At 34.0% G+C, this 17,391-nt stretch overlaps 1 protein-coding gene across 9 annotated transcripts in view; it reads right to left on the bottom strand.

The window, feature by feature from the left end:
• The window catches only part of CAMK2D (calcium/calmodulin-dependent protein kinase II delta), a 291,524-nt gene that overhangs the window by 187,840 nt on the left and 86,293 nt on the right, over positions 1 to 17,391 (bottom strand). For all 9 annotated transcript variants that reach the window (XM_008565789.1, XM_008565923.1, XM_008566073.1 and 6 more), the window contains exon 3: positions 13,244 to 13,303. In XM_008565789.1, the coding sequence (XP_008564011.1) occupies positions 13,244 to 13,303 (60 nt within the window). The remainder of the gene's footprint in view (positions 1 to 13,243; positions 13,304 to 17,391) is intronic.

The following is a 17,391-nucleotide window of genomic DNA, read 5'->3' as shown; positions in this document are numbered from 1 at the left end:
AGCAGCAATTGGCAGAAAAAAAAGAAAAAGATCTTCAAAACAGTAACTCCATTATAGCTCCAACAAAATTAAGCCTGTTAGTAAATCTTATAGTCTTGGTATTTTTCTTATAAGAATACACAAATTGAGGGCCAGCCCAGTGGCGCACTGCTACAGTGCGCTGCTTGGGAGCGCAGCGGTGCTCCCGTCGAGGGTTCGGATCCCACATACAGACCGGCCGCTCACTGGCTGAGCGAGGTGCAGGTGCAACACTGAGGGTTGCGATCCCGTTGCTGGTCCCGGTCCGGTACGGGCGCGACACTGAGGGTTGCGATCCGTTGCCGGTCACGAAAAAAGACAAAAAGGAAAAAAAAAATACACAAATTGATGTGACCCCATCCAAAAGCAACACATTTGAACTATTTTTGCTAAAAATGAAAAGCCAATATTGCATTTTTATACATCTCCCCAAATTTTGTCTCCAAATATAATTTCCTTTTATTTATCTAGAATAAAATTTTAGCTTTTTTATACATAAAATCTCTTTTAAAGCACATTCAGAATGAAGATAATTTAAGAAAGTGATTATCGTTATTGCTCTTTTGAAAAGATAAAACCTTTTCATTACCTTTACAGGTAAGCATTTTTCATCATTCTGCCTATGGCCCTCTTGATAATCCCATATTGTAGGGTGGTTTCATCCACTGTCACTATCCCCTACATGTAGATAACTCAAAATATATACTCACACTCTCCAGTGCTCTATGTGGTGTCCCACGTGCAAGACAGATGGGATTTATAAAAACAAAAGTAGTTGAGTCAATAAAAGATACAAGTTTGGCTAAAGCACCAGGGACCAGCAAGAAGCGAGCCTTACTCTAGTGGACAGAACATGGGAGAAAGAGCACCCTAGAAATGCTAACCCACAGACAGATGATGTAGTTGCTGCAGTCATTATCTTCCTTGTTCAAATGATACTGTGAGAACTCAACTTGACTACTCTTCACATCCGCCATCAGAACAAGGACCCCAAACTGAGGGTACAGCAGCATCAAATTGGTCTAAGAAGGATGATCACAGTCATTGTCAACTACTTCCAACCTGCAGAGGAATGCCCAAATGGTGAGAAGCTGACAATTTCTGCCAAAAAGTGAAAGATCGGGGTTTGGGTAGTGGCATTTGCCCTTTTTATTTTCCTCTTTTTCTGTCCATGGTCCCCCAAAATGGATATTTTCCAATCCTTAAGAAAAACAATTTCATCATGTTCTCAAATCAGCTAAATGTCTAATTTCTCCCAACTTTCCTTTCAGCTAACGGGATCAACATCTCTTTAATCACCCAGACTAGAAACCTCAGAGAAACCTCCTCCTATCCCATTTGCTACAATTGAACTGTTGCCCAAGATCTCTTGATCCCAAAACAACACCTCTAGTACCTTTGCCCTCCTTGCCGTCCCTGCTCCCACTGTCATGGTTCAGGAACTGATCATGTCTTACACTAGTTTAACCAAATGCTCTTTCAATATCAATTTCTCCTGACTCCAAACAGTTATGCTTATTACTATCAAACTTGTCCTTCTAATAAAATGATATAATCATGTCAGTCAACTAAATAAATCTTTCATAATTCTCTATTTTCTACAGATCAGAGATCAAATTCCTTCCCATTGAAAGTCTAAACCCTCAACTATTATTCCTGATTAGCCTTTATGGCCAAAACACATATAACACTACACACATTACACATTTTCTGTAATTCTTTACGTGCGACAGGACTTTTACATCTTATATTTTTCTTTTATTGGTCTTTCTCTAATGCTATTGAGTTCCATCCCTACTTCTTTCTGGCAAAACTCTTTTGTTCACTATACAAAGTATTTCAGTCAAAATTTTAAGCTTATACCTTAGTGTTCCCATGGCACTTTAGTAGTTACATTATTGTATTTTAGTTGCATATATACCTATCTGTCCTCCTAAACTGTGAACTCCTGGTGGTCAAGGAATACGTCTCATTCATCTCTGTAGTCTTCCAGTACTTCTGCTATACCAGTTAGCAATTCAACTCAATCAGGCTGAATACTAATCACTGGAAACAGAAGACAACTTCCAGATTACATACATTTTTATTTTACTCATCTTCTTTTACTTTGCCTTTACCCAGACTGATATATTTTTCTTTAATTCCTAAATTAAATGTGGATGCAAAACTCACCTAATGATCATTTAAGAAATCAGAAGAAAAAAATAATGGCTGTCAACAATTAAATCAGTATATTTACTATATTTTTCAAAAGTATTTAAGAAACACATTCAGAGATAATCAAAATATAACACTATGTTTCATTACTTCATTTTGAAAGTGAGAGTTTCATTCTTAATGAAAATACAAAGCACAGTTTTTGTGTGTGTGTTTTTTGTTTTTTACAAATATCCAACACAAATTCATCTGACTATGTATAACCAATGATCATCAAGGAAATAATAATTATGGATATCCCTACAAGGGAACTGTTTACATAATGTAAGACTGCACATAGACATTTGTAAGTAAAATCACTCATTTTCTTTACAGAATGAATGAAAGACAAGATATCCTATACTTATCCTAAAATAGCATGCTCACAAAAATTATTGCCATTTTCTCTAGTGAATAACTTTGTAGGCTACAGAAATTTTTCTTCTTATTCTAAGCATTTTGTTAAAACACATAATAAACCCATTACTAAAAACTGAAAGTAATTTTTGAACACTGAATTATAAAAACCACAAAACTTTAATAGTGTGAGGAAAATCTTACCAAAGAACTTTTCTATCATTTCACAGAAAATATATTATAAATTACTTCTGATGTGCAAAATGTGAAAAAAATCAAGACAAGAATTCAAGTCATAACACTGTATGTGTCTATTTCTTTAGTTTCAATATACCATCAGCTTTTTAAACTAATCAATAAAATTAATGTTATACCAAACAATAATCTGACAATCATAAATCCATGGCAAGCTCATTAGAGCTGAGGCTGACTTCCTTAAACAGATGCACCATGAGTCAAATTCAGAGAGCAAATACTTCTGTGTGTGGAACATTTTTCAAGAAAACAAATTCTTATTTTAAAATCTATAAATAATAAGAGTATGGAGCTATCTTTCCTAACATGGCAACTTTTCTACCAAAAACTAAACTACAGCAAGCATTATAAAGTGCTAGAAATAAATGCTATAAGTCAAGTCTAAAGCATGCTTTCAAAAAGTATCTCAAAATTCTAAATCGATATTCCTATGAGTACTCTATTTAAGTTATAAGTAATGATTGCTTTAAAAAAATTTGAGGGCTTATTTGATTTTAGAATTCATCAGTGCATAACTACCTGATCTACATTTCTTTTTCTACAGTGTAAAACATAGTTTTTAAAATTTATTTTGTCATATGTTACACAATATCACATTAATTATTGTTGTTTATCTCTTTCTTTAGCCTTCATTGTTTTCTGCAAACATTTTATTCATTTTCCTGGTCAATAAAAAAGGAGAGTAAAAGATTATCTTGGACAGGAAGTAAATAATTAATTCAGGGTCACTTAAATGATAAACCAAATTTTTCACCAAGATACTAAAAGTTGTCTTTAAAATATAATTAGTTTTATAATATCCATATTTGTCATAAGTGTATGAATAATGATCTCATGCTAATATTTCCCTCTGGAATAAGGGCTAAAGATAAATAGTAAAAGTATATAATTTTTCTAGGCAAGGATCTTGGATTTACTATCATTTTAAACCACTCTTTATAAAATACTGAGATTCTTTTCTCTACTTATTAAAGAATGGTATGAGTAATCCAGAGTTATATTGCAAATAAAAACAACACAGAGCAGTGTGGAAAGAGCATGGATTGTGAAGCCAGAATATGCAGGCTTTGAATTCCAGGCTCACCACTTACTAGTCACCTGACCTTGGTTAAATTGCATAATCTCTCTGGGCTGTGGATTCCTTGTCTGTAAAATAGAGACAAAAACGGCGTTTGTTTGTCATGAGAATTAAAAGAGTGAGTACATGGAAAACACTTAGAACAGTGCCTGGTAACATAGCTAACAGTTTTATCACTAATTTTAGCAGCAAAGTTCATTAACATTTCAACTTAATTTTTTTTTTAAATTCAGCCCATCTTCAAATCTTAATGTAACAGCATACTGTAGGTAAGTTTATTTTTACTATCAATGCTACCAGAAGAAAGGAAAAAGAATAATAATCTTTAAGTTATTAAAAGGTGCTACCAGTTCCTCAGCTCTCTTCAGGGCTTCCTGGCTATATGAGCTGTTCTTGCCTCTAGTGGGGAAAAGGAGTAGAAGTGGGATTCCACACAACTCAAGCCCCAACAAAACAAACAAAAAAGGTGCTAGTAATGTTTGGAATTATTTTCCTTTCAAATTTCAGCTTAAGGCATAATTCTGAGCCCAAGAATTGATTATAAACTTCCAGTACTTTGTTAGAGGATTCTACCCTGACTATAGCAAAGACAGGGCAAGATAGAAATAAAATAGGTTTAGTAGAACAAATCAGGAGAAATATCTGAGTAAATATTATGCATTGAAAGATCAAAGTGTATTATCCAGTAAGTCTAAACCACAAACTGTCCATTTTGCTCCATAGTTTCACATATAAATCCAGTTAATTTACTTCTAATATAATTCAGTTAAGTGGCTTTTTCATTGATAATATGGAAAAAGTAATTTATTTACAAAGGAACCAGTAAAAGACTGACTCAGATCCAAATTCACCAATTAAAAAGATCTTTAAATATCATCTTAAATGTGCAATTTTTATATTTGTGTTTTATCTCTATATTAAATAAGTTATTTACTTTAAAAGATGATGAATTTAACTTTCACTATACTGTATGAAATGAATTTTTTAAAAAGCTAGAGTAGATAAAGTAATTTTTAAAAATATTTATTTGAGGGGAAAAAAATCCCTCTGTGCTGGTTCTCACCTTTGCTAAAAGAGGATAATCAATTCTGCAGTCACTATACAGTCTAAGAAGTAATTTAGCCTTCTCACCACATAATCAAGACGAAGAGGTGAGATTTAATCAAATAAAAGAAGAACATAAAACAAGAGTACTTTGCTTTTTACTACTGAACAGTGTTAAATTATCTTTTACCTGTTGGATAGCCATTACAGAATGCAGTTTAGCAATAACAATTACTTATTCTTGTGTAATTACAAACTGTTGTGATTATTTGTCATAACTCACAATAAGAGGAGAGGTAATAAAAACTGTCACTCTCTTGGAATGTTGTTTAATTTCTCACACCATTGAAAAAGACTTTTGACTGTCATTCCTAAGACCATCAACTTTATCTTCTCAGCAGACCAATTAACATTTACTCTACACTAACTCTTCTCCTTTCCTGTTGTGACTTTCTTTCAAAAGGCTCAAAAACCTACATATTGTAGCAATGGACACGTAAGGCAATTTACTCATTTTATAAGTAAATACTGGGCATATTTAAGATTAATACAAGGGTACTTCAAAAAGCTCATGGAAAAATAGGATTGAAAGATAATATGAATCTTTCCATGAACTTTTTGAAGTACTGTCATATTCACTGAGTTTAAGTTCATATAATGTGATTGCAGTGGTTCTTATGGAACCTGAGGACCTGGAAGATGCCTGCATGCAGAGTGGAAGAAAAAGGCAAAATTTATGGTTGGATAAAGTCATCTGTTAAAGACAGAAGAACAAATAAACAAAAATGAATGTTAACTTTGTTGTGAAAATTTGAGGAATGGTATATGAACTGAGGATTTTTTGCAAAGACTAGGGAGATCTAAGACTGTGGTTAAAATATTAGTTTTGAAGTATAATATCATAACTCCAAGGTCAGGGAAAAGAAGAGATGGTACATGCAAAATGAGGTAATAAGCAGTTTTGTGTTTTTCATCTCTTTAGGAACTGTGTATGATCTTGGGTGTATTATTTCACTACTAAAACCTCCTACATCTGTAGAACATAGGTTGGGCTTAGATCATTCCTAAGGGGCCTCTAGTTTTACATTTTAGGAAAAAATAATTATATAGAAAATAAACGCCATTATCACTCATAGGCATGGGAAACCTGCTTTTATAGAAAGTAAAGGCTTTATATACAGAACTTCATGTATTGTTATATAAGTCAAACAATAAAACCTGTTCAAGCAGGGCATCCTTCTGAAACTTAACAGTTTCACATACAAAATAGATAGATATAACTTACACTCTCCAAAAATCAAAAAGTTTTATTTTCCTGTATTAGTGTTAGAAGTATGTTACTTAATGTTTATCCTGTGTGAGAAGAGAAACTGATTTGAACCAAAAACAATCTCAAAGTTCTCCTTGAAAAGGAATAATAAAAAAAAGCCTTTTCAATCTTATTGCTTTAAGTTAGGCTCCCTAAGCATCAGTATCTCTTTATGGACACAATCAGGAATTTAGGTCTGGTGATGTCATTAAAGAATTGTGACTTTATATATAAAAAATAAATTAAGTCATATAAATTCTGAAAATTTTAGTTTCTTCAATTATTAAAACAAAAAAATTAGGAGTTTGCACTAAACTATAAGATGTTAATGCAATACTGTAATTCTCTGATAGTATAATATATTATATATTATATACACAATATATAACATGTACATTATATTATATGTAATATATAGAATACATAGAAGTTTCTGAAATATGCTTTCCCATTGTTGAGTATATATGTCTCTCAGGAAGAAACTAATGTTACTAAATGTTAAGAAATGAATTACTTAGTTCCTGTTTGGCAAGGAGTGTCCCATAATAATTCACTCAACTATTTATTTAATTACTTCCAAAGTATATTCACTCCTCAACAGATAAGATGCATTATCTAATTCTCTCTTATGATTCTCAGAAGGAAATAAAAAAAGGTAAATATTTTCTCTGCTTTACAAAGAGAGGAACTAGAACTCAGGGAGCAGATGGGATGTGCAGCAGTTCACAGAACAGACCAATCATTAGTGGAATAAACTGGGGTCCCCTGAGTTTTCCATTAATACTATGTCTCACATTTTCTGTCACACTTTATATTAATGCATGAGTGAGTAGGTTTACATGTTTTGGGGTGGTGGCTAGGATTGCAAACAGAAAGGTGGTAATCAGTAAGCTATGATGACATCTCAGAAAAGTAAATTAATTGTACAAGGGGTTCCAAGGCATTATAAAGACTAGATTTAAGATGCTACATAGCCCTTCCTTTGGCTCTCTAGCTTACTGACATTCATTAAACGGTATCAGTAAAGGCTCACCTTTAAAAGGTGGTACTGATCTTCTACAAATATAAATGTTTCTTCAAGTTTCCAAAAATTTTCTTGTTCTTTCTAAAGTCTACATAAGGTATAAATAAAGGTCTTCAGAGAACAGGATAGATAGCCCATTAACAGAATTTATCATCCCACCAAATGCAAAGTTGTCTCAGATATTGATCTCCTGACAAATAAAGGCCTATACATGGATATCTTCTCCTTGGGATATCAGATGAGTCAGATCAAAGTTCCTAATATTTTCTCTTTTCCTTTCCTGGCGCAGGTGTTTTCAGATTCATACAGTTGGATTAAATAAATATTTTTCCTATTTTCCTAGTTCTTCTTCAGTGTTTTTTGTTATCTGGCTTCACCAGAGGTTTCAACAAATTCCTCAATAATAATGCTTATCAAAGATCAAGCACAAAAACAATTAGATAATTTTGAGGACAATTTGGTTACTACCTCAAATGCTTTATTTCATTACCTGAAACGTATTTTTCCCTTACTTAATAGAAACGTTGACATATAGCTCAAAATTTCTGGTTACCACAGATTTGTTTATACCTCAAGGGAAAATAAGCCCAGTTTATTAAAATAAAAGATGAACAGAGTGATCAAAAAGTAAGTAATGAATAGAGTGTGAAGTAAGACGTTCTCTCTAAATTGCTTCAACACCTTAATATCAGTTATAATCTTTCCAGTTTGGGGTTCCAACAAAAATTGTCTAGCTGGAGAATAGCAAAAATGGAGTTGCTTAGGAAATGGCCTGTATTCCCAAATTCGTTGAGCCAAAAGATGCATGGTGCTTTTCATGGACCATGTGGACTACATGGTGCTTTTTATGGACTATGTTCTTTCATCTATGAAGAAAGAACCAGCTGTTTAAATTTTTACCCAAGAAGACGGAACTGAGGGGCAATAAAGTGATAAACACTAGATTCTGATACACTGACTGGACAGAATTTTCCCTGACTGTGTTCATGTACCTACAATCCATTTCACACACGGCAGACAGAGCAAATCAGATTATGACATACTTGTTTCAAATCCTTCCCATCACACTTAGAATGAAACCCAAACTCCCTAACTCGGTTTACAAAGTCTGCATTATTAGACATCCACTGACCCTGATGGGTCACTCTCCTCTTCCCACATGTAGGCCATCTACTGGTCTATACACTCTTCCCCTAAGCAGGGAATCTCCCTCTGCCTGGGAAAACTCTTTCTCCCTGAGTTTTTTAATAATGGCTTCTACCTGTCATTTAGGTATCAGTTTAAATGTGACCTCCACAGATATATCTTGCCTGGTAAACCATTTTAAAGTAGTGACAAAGACTCTCTCCTGACCAAACATTGGAAAGGCTCCTCTTTTCAACAAGGCCTTATCCTCTTTTCATCCCCGACCTTCCTAAGCCAGTCTAAGTGAAGAATCCTCTTAAATCATTCCCCACCTTTGATATGTAACAAAATTCCTCATCTATCATCCTTGATATCTAAATCGTTGGCCTGCCTTTAGCCAGAATCTTGCTAGGCCAGTTGAGCAAGAAACTCCTACCCTTGATGTCTCCACTTACAAATTTTCCACCCACTGATCCCCTCACTCTTCTCCTTGGCTATAAATCCCCAACTGTATTTGCTGCATTGGGAATGAAGCTCAGTTCTCTCCCCTACTGCAATAGTACTGAATAAAATCTGTCTCCTTATTGATTTTAAGTAGTGTCTGTCTCTGTTTTTCTTTGACAATAGCCATCTGTCCCCTGGTACCAAATTACTCTATTTTAATCCTCTGCATTGAACTAACACTATTATGATGTTTTCTTTGCTTATACACTAGGACGAAAGGCTTTAGAAAAGCAGGGACACCAGTGCATACAATAGCATGCAGCTTGGCAATGGCTAGACATTCAGGAAATTCTGTTGAGTGAGACAATTTTCACTGTATATCTATAGGGTATGAAAATGTGCTAAGAGAATGCTAAAAGTTAGCATATATGTAAGATTTATTATAAAAAGGCAAAAATGAATAAAGCAAATATTAAAACTTGCCCCTCTGGTTTCTTCTTCATATGTCATTGTATTTTTGAAATTTTCCACTATGTGTGTGTATTACTTTTAAAATCAGAAAAACAAACAAAAAAAACACTTAAAGGAAAAAAGTGGTTTAATAGATCATCACTTTCATTTGGTTTCAAGTGTGTTTCTTTGGGAGAAACCTTTTATGTGCTGTAAATTCTCAAGATTATTGATTCTGTGCCAAGAGATAGACACTCAAAAATATAAAAATGAAGCAAACAAATTTCTACAGGCAAAAAATTTGTCAAAAATAGTATTTCCTTCCTTGAAGTACTAAAACTGAATAGATCTTAAAACTGAGCAAATACTAAAATAGAGGAAAGGGAGAAGAAGATAAGGATCTTATATTATTTAGATATCACATTATCTATTTCAAGGAAATCAAGACCAAATGCTGTTATCCCTGTGTAATCTGATCTAGTAGTAAGTGATCCTACTGTTAACTGGGTGTAATGATCTTAACAGCAACAGCAGCACTCTGATCACCACCTTGTTAGTCCCTACTCTCCAGTATACTCTCAGATGGCTGCTTATAGCATCTATCTTTAAAACATATCTTCTTTGTTGGCTGTTGCTTACTATTTTATGACAATTACCATTGTACTGGTGTTCCTTCTTTTTTTTTTTTTTTTGTCTTTTTTACTGACCAGTAACGGGATCGCAACCCTCGGTGTCGCGCCCGTACCGGGGACTGGCAACAGGATCGCAACCCTTGGTGTTGCACCGCGCTCAGCCAGTGAGCGGGAACCGGTCTCCACATGGGATCCGAACCCTCAGCGGGAGCGCCGCCACACTCCCAAGCGGCGCACTCTCCAGTGCGCCACCGGGCCGGCCCCTGGTGTTCCTTCTTTTACGTAGGAGAAATACACTACCACTCAACCTCTACTGTAAGGTTGGCAGCCCTGTGAACTTCTTCTTTAATGTAGCGTGTTAGGGATATATTCCTGCTCCTGAAGGGCTGAGGAGCAGATATTTCCACATGCACTGTTGTTGTTTTTTAATCACTGTTCTTTACATGAGTAAATACAACATTGTCAGACTACATGGCATGGAGACCCATGAGTTAAGATAACTAAGATAAAATGAAAAATGATTCATCTTCATTTCTCCAATTAGAGAAAACAAATTTTGGCAGAATCCACAGGGCAAGGTTCTGTCTCTGGGCCTTTACACAGGTTGTCTCTTCCCTTTGCTTGCAATGTCCTCTTCCCCGACCCCAGCCCCCACACAGATTGCCAAATGACTTGCTATTAGATTTTTACTCAAATTTCACCTTCTCAATGAAGTGGTCCTGACCAATTATTTAAAACTGGTAACCCCAACATTCCCTATTTCCTTTCTTTGTTTTCTTTTTTTTCCCCTCAACAATTATCACCATCTAGCATCCTATACTATCTTTACTTTCTGTCTTCCCCAACAATGTAAGCTCCATAAGGGCAAGGATATTGGTCTGTTTTGTTCCTACTATACTACCTGAATGGTAACTTGTTAAGTGAATGAATGATATAGATGAATTTGCCAGTGTCATGAATTTTGACATTGTGTCTTATAATCTTTTTATGATTTATATCCTGAGGTACAGATCACTAGAAATATCTCTCATGATTAGAAATAAGTTCTGGGGTTTATTAAGGACCTGGAATTTCCATAGTTCCTTTTGTACTCTTGAAATCCTGAGAGATGGAAGAAAATCTCAAGTGAGGTAACAAAGGAGTTATGACAGTTGATTGCTACACATCCTTGAAAAGAAGTATATACTGTCAGAGTATGTTGATGGTGCTGTCTAGGTCACAAAACTTTAGAACTCTCCCCAGCGTACAACTTTCCGTTTTATTATAAAGGTATTCTGCACGTAATGCCAACATGAAAACAATTCTTGTCTTAGTTTAGAAGCTTTAGAATGTTTGATTTCAGTCTCTTAAATGAAATGGAGGAAACTAGTTTCATTATCCACCAAAATTGAATTTCATAGAAGGACCTTGAAAAAAACAAAAACAGAACAAAACAAACAGACAAACAAATAACCCTTCTGCACAGGAATTGCAAGTTCATCAAACAAAGATTTCACTTTACCTTAAACCTGAGCAAGAGAAGTGCTCTTTGAACTATAGTGTGACATACCATGTAGTTTCTCTTTGGCCAATGTTATAAGCTGAATAGAATCCCCCCACCCCCAAATTCATATGTTGAAATCCTACCCCCGGTACCTCAGAATGTAACTGTATTTGGAGACAGGGCATTTAAAGGGTAATTAAGTTAAAAGAGGTTATTAGTGTGGGCCCTAATCCAATATGACTGGTATCTTTACAAGAAGAAGAAATTAGGACACAGACATTGTACAGAGGGAAGACCATATTAAGACACAGGGAGAAGATGGCCACCTACAAGCCAAGCAGAGAGGCCTCAGAAGAAACCAACCCAGCCAACACCTTAATTGTGGACTTCTAGCTTCCAGAACTGTGAGAAAATAAATTTCTGTTGTTTAAGCCACACAGTCTGTGGTATTTTCTTATGGCAACCCTAGCAAACTAACACAGCCAACCAAAAACTGCCACAGACTTTTATCAGGTAAAATACTTGTAAAGAGGTAGATTTACATTTCAGAGTTGTTTGTTTGCTCTCAAAACCAAAAGGTTACTTTTAGATAGCTGTCAGAATGTTAGTGCTGCAGATTTACTCCATAATATCTATGAATTCACTTAAGAACCTAAGATGTACTCACTAAATGCAGGATACTAAAAACTTTTAGGTCAGAATAGAAATGTAAAGGTCCAATATATAAAAATAAAAGAAGTATAAACCTCCTAAGTGAATAATTTTGCAAATTAGGTGGCATTATCATCCCTTTTCTTACTACTTCTAGATCAGAAATATTTTTGGTTGACAATAAAACTAAGGGAGCTGGAACGGTAACTTTTTTTTCCCTGAAACAATCAAAGCTATTATCACAGAATCTAACTTACACATATTTTTTTGTTTCTTCTTTTTCTTTCCTGTGTTTCTTTCTCCTATTTCTCAAATATTCATCAATTTTTTATTTTGAAAACTGTCATACTATTTTATAATTCATGAAGGATATATATAGTCTAAAATCATTTTTAGTTTCTGGAATGGAATCTAAAAATATAAGGTAAATTCTTCACAGGACAGATGGAAAAACATTGGATAACCAAAGTGATGGCATAAGTTTTGTCTCTCCATCAGCAGCAATAGTTGAACAATTATTAAAGACACATGAAGGTACTTGTCAACTCATACTTCTTATTAATTTTTTAAAGGGTTTGTTTATATAAAATTGCTACCTTTTGGGAAAATATATCTTTTCAAAAATTTTTAATACTTGTTTCATTTTTACCTTCACAACTGTCCTCCCAAATTAGGTAAAGGACTATCATTTTCATTTTACACAAGTCTATAAAGGGACATCAAATTAGTTAATATAGCAGACTCCAAAATACGTAGTTAAAATAAAGCTAACCAGGAATATAACCAGGAATTACCTCAATTTAATTTATTTATTCTTTAAATTACACTCACTTTCCCCACTGGTTGGTGTGCAGTCAACTCTCAGCACAACAGGAAACATACACTATTGATTCAATTAATGTAGTTATCTTTATTAATTCCATAAAGCAAGATGAATTTAATTTATAGAGACAGTTTTTATTTTCCATTCCTGCTTTAAAGATTGCATCAAAAGGAAACAACAAACATAAAAAAACCTTTAAAGAATCAAATGTAACTAAGACCAAAAGTTAGGGACGCACTTGTTAATAGATGTAAATACTCTAGACTATTAAATTAACATTTTTTATTGTGGTACAACAAACATAATGTAAAATTTTAAATTAACATTTAAGATACTTTGAAAACATTCCCTCACCAATATTGGGGTGCTTCAAAAGACGGCAGATTCTAGCTTCCCTTTCCAGTTTCTGATGATCTGTTATAAAAAAAAAAAAAAAACAGAAAAATAAATCAAGATAAAGCGAAAATGAATATAATGCAATAAACAGCATACCAAAATGACAAAAAAAAAAAAAACCCTTTATATATTTACTTACCCTTTGATTTATTTTTAAAGCAGTGATTTTTGAATTTTGAATTAGGTGAACATCACATAGTACAACAGTCTAATTTTCTTTATTTTTCATTGGCTTAATGCTTGATAGAGTGAGGTATAGAATAGAGCTGAAGATTTCCTATTATTGCCCACAAGCCCTGAAGCTAGTGTAGAACCATCTTCATTTATTATTTAATATTTATTAAAGTACTCAAACTATAATAGTTTGGCTTTATTCTTCCTTTGAAGTTCAAGTCCATACTCTTACATGAATAAAAATGCAAACTTTCAGGCAGTAATCTTGTCACGTCTGATAAAGTACATGCTGTTAGCAAGAAATGGTTAAAGACCTGTCATATAAACAATGCCTTAAGGAAAATATATTATCCAGTTTTGACATGAAGTTAATGGGGAACAGCATTACCCAGTACAGAAACCTCTGGATTTTAAACAGTTCCTGAGAATTTGGGTAAAATATAGTTTTTTCTTCCCAGCTTTGAGGTACTTTTCTAACTTACAAGATATTTTATTTCGAATGAAGTGAGAAATGTAAATTAAGACCTAATGAAGTAAATCCTTCACTCCAGTTCCCAACCAAATTTTAATCTTTGTGCAAAATAATAACTCTGATCACAAATGCAAATTAAAGTGCTAGCCCTGAATCACTTTCTCACAGCAACATGAGTATCAATAAAGCTGCATAAAGCAACAACCTATTTATCTGGCAATATCAGGGAATGAGTTTTTATCAGTAAGTAGATTAAAAGTAACTATTTACCCTCCAAATGCCAAAGTATTAAAATATTAACCTCATGAGGGGAAATCTGACAGTCATTGCTTTCTTACATAGATGACATATAAAATAATTTAATCCCTCTAAACACCACAGGGTCCTCATTATTAGCATTAATTATTACTCTTCTATAATCCAGTGAAGTTTTCAGAGGCTGTAGAGATATAACCACTGGTCCCTGCCCTGTGTACCTATCTGCCTACCTGTTCCTCTCTGTGGAATCATCTTCTAGGCATAGGCAATGCCATGAGATGGTTTGGACAGAGAGAGGAGTTTGGTCTTCTGCCATAATTGGACAGTTACCAACCCCCCCACCCCCCACGCACACACACACACACACAAAGCAATGTAAACACCCCACTTCAGAAAGGCTTGGGTTTGCCACAGCCAAGAAGAGTATAACTCTTCTAGCTCCCCCTCCCCACAAAGAGAATCCCACTCCTAAATTAATCTAATATTAAAATCAGGCCAATGAAAACGGAGTGTTTAAAATCCAGCTCTTTCCTTAATTTTTGCCCTGCTAACCCTCTGGCTTGACAGCTTACACTGCGCATTCCTTATTCTTATCTCCTTGGTCCTTCCCTTCCTTGCCCTATGCTCCCGTATGAGATCAATACCTCAGATGTGTCTGGTTTTAAGGGCAGGTTAATCCTGATTCTCTGGCTTCTTCAACCAGCTCAACTTGATTTTCAATTTTTTCACATTTGTTCCATTTCCAAGAAACTAGATTCCTAAGGAAGAGTCACTCCCCTTACCCTTCTTGGACTAAACCTGGCTGGCTATATACTCTCAGAAGAGGAAAGATGAAACAAAATGGACCTAAACTACTTTAAGTTTTGTATTGCTATATATATTTATCATACTTTTTCTATTCCATTACAAGCTTTTGCTGTTAGCCCTTATTGCTGTAACATCTCCAGTACATAAAACAGTTTCAGTTTTACTAGTATTAATTAGGTGTTTGTCAAAGGAATTATGAATGAATGATGGTTGCCTCTCCCTTGTTTTCACAACTGCTATGGACTAAGAAGCAAGGAATACAAGGGTATAAAAATATAATATGATCATAAATAACTTGAAAGTGAGAACCCAAAGGGATTCTCTCTTATAAAAAGGTAAAATCTTTAGTGTGTAGATTCTGGGGCACTGAAAATAAGGTAGCTACTCAGAGGCCTTATTCCTGGGAGTTTTAAAATTACATTCTGAATACATTTTTCTTGTTAGAGAAATTATGTCTCGCTACAGGAAGCCTTCCTTCAGAAAGAATATAGACTCTGTCCACTTAAGTAGGTCACATTTGAAAACACATATAAGTTAAGAGAAGATATTTGAAAGGCTACTTCATTACAAAACCTGAACATGATGTATATGGATTTAAAGCTGTCACATTCATTTAACAAAAAGTTTACAAAATTCATAATTAAATATTACACTTTTATTATATCTTTTTATTTTGAACTATGCCATACCATACATTTGAACTTTAAACAATTTGCCCTAGATTCTTTCTGACATCAGTTATCAGTCACTCTCTGTCATTTCTGCTGCCCACTAGTATCCTGGACAAGTGAGTAAGATTTTACAAATATATAGGATGATGTTCTTCTTTCATGGTAAAGTAGAGTTACATATATGTGCTCCATGTTCATATTTCTTAAATTAGAAGTGAAACCTTTGAAGAGTTTGTTCTGTGCAGGGAGCTCATGTATACGTTAAATTATGAATTCTGATGTCAGTCTGACCTCTATTCTATATAGACTGAAAACTATGGTGTGGAAAAGTTTTTTTTTTTTTTCCACTTTTTTTTTATGTCTATCTCACGGAGAAAGAATCAAGCATCTGTTTCATTTTACCTTCTTTCTGCAGTTTTATGTGTAGAGGAAAATGGAATTTTCCACTGACTCCAGAAGAATAAAGGCCCATACTGAAGGAGAGACAACTCAGAAGAATGGAAAGATCTCATGCTTCAGAATGGACCAGACAAGAGCTACTATCCTGGTTCTACACCTACTACTAGCTGCATGTTTAAGTTACTTGATTTCTCAAAAAGACCATCCGTAAAATGGGCATAAAATATCTAGCACCAGACAATGTATGTGGAACAAAGTAGGTCCTCAATAAATTGTAGTATCATCATTATTATTGCTAAAAATGAGTCCAACTTTAAAAGAACAAAATTCCCAAAAGCTACATTAGAAATTATATTGATTACATCAAAGATTATTCATTTTACATGCACCCTAATATATTATGAAAACAACTCTTTTCCATAAAATCATATGATTATGATAGCCAGGCCATTGGTAATAGAAATAATGGAAGAACCACTGATGTCTGTGGTCAGAAAGAGACAAAAGTCAATACAGTAAATTACGGACAAAAACTCAGAGTTATTCAGTTTTATGGTATACTCTGAATACTATGAAAGTCAAGAATACAGAAAAAAACTTTTGTTGCAGAAGTTTTAAACAAATTAAATTGACCAGTCTTATATACAAACTTACTATATTCTTTTATTCATCTATTTCATGCATCTGAAATAAACTCAGTTCTGATAAATAATTTATCATATAAAATTGTGTCAGAGGGAGCTGCTGGATAATATAAGATAAATTTGGTATAATATATCATTCTACCCTCAGTCTCCACATGATCTATGTAGTATGCTCCCCTAGGTGTTATTGTACTTGTGAGACTGAACGATTTGCTGCACGAATCCATTTCTGTGTTTAGGCATAATAGAGCTAAGTCACTTGAGATACTTTGTATTAAAATTCTTCAAACTTTGATCACCTAGACATTAAAAGAATGGAAAACTGGAACAAGGAGTACTAAAGATAAATACAATCCACACGTTACCATTTTTTTCCAGCAGCCCTGATGATTTTTACAGGCATTTGCACAGTAACACAAGAGAGCATTTACTTAAGGGATTTTGATTTTCTTTCTTTTTTATCATAGTAAAATAAATATATACTTAAGTATTTTTTTCCTACAAACAAAATATATACAATATATTCAAAAGGTGAAAAGTGTAAAATATTTATATAGTTTCCACAGGACAATTTTCCTTATGTAGTTTACTATTAACACATTAAAAATAGAGATAAAAGAATAACTTTGATAATAATTTAGAAGAATGAAGGAAGGAAATGTAAGAAATATGCATTTTTAT

Source organism: Galeopterus variegatus, unplaced genomic scaffold (assembly GCF_000696425.1).
Source record: "Galeopterus variegatus unplaced genomic scaffold, G_variegatus-3.0.2 Scaffold2, whole genome shotgun sequence".
Lineage (NCBI taxonomy): Eukaryota > Metazoa > Chordata > Mammalia > Dermoptera > Cynocephalidae > Galeopterus > Galeopterus variegatus.
This window is presented reverse-complemented; position numbering and strand designations above follow the sequence as displayed.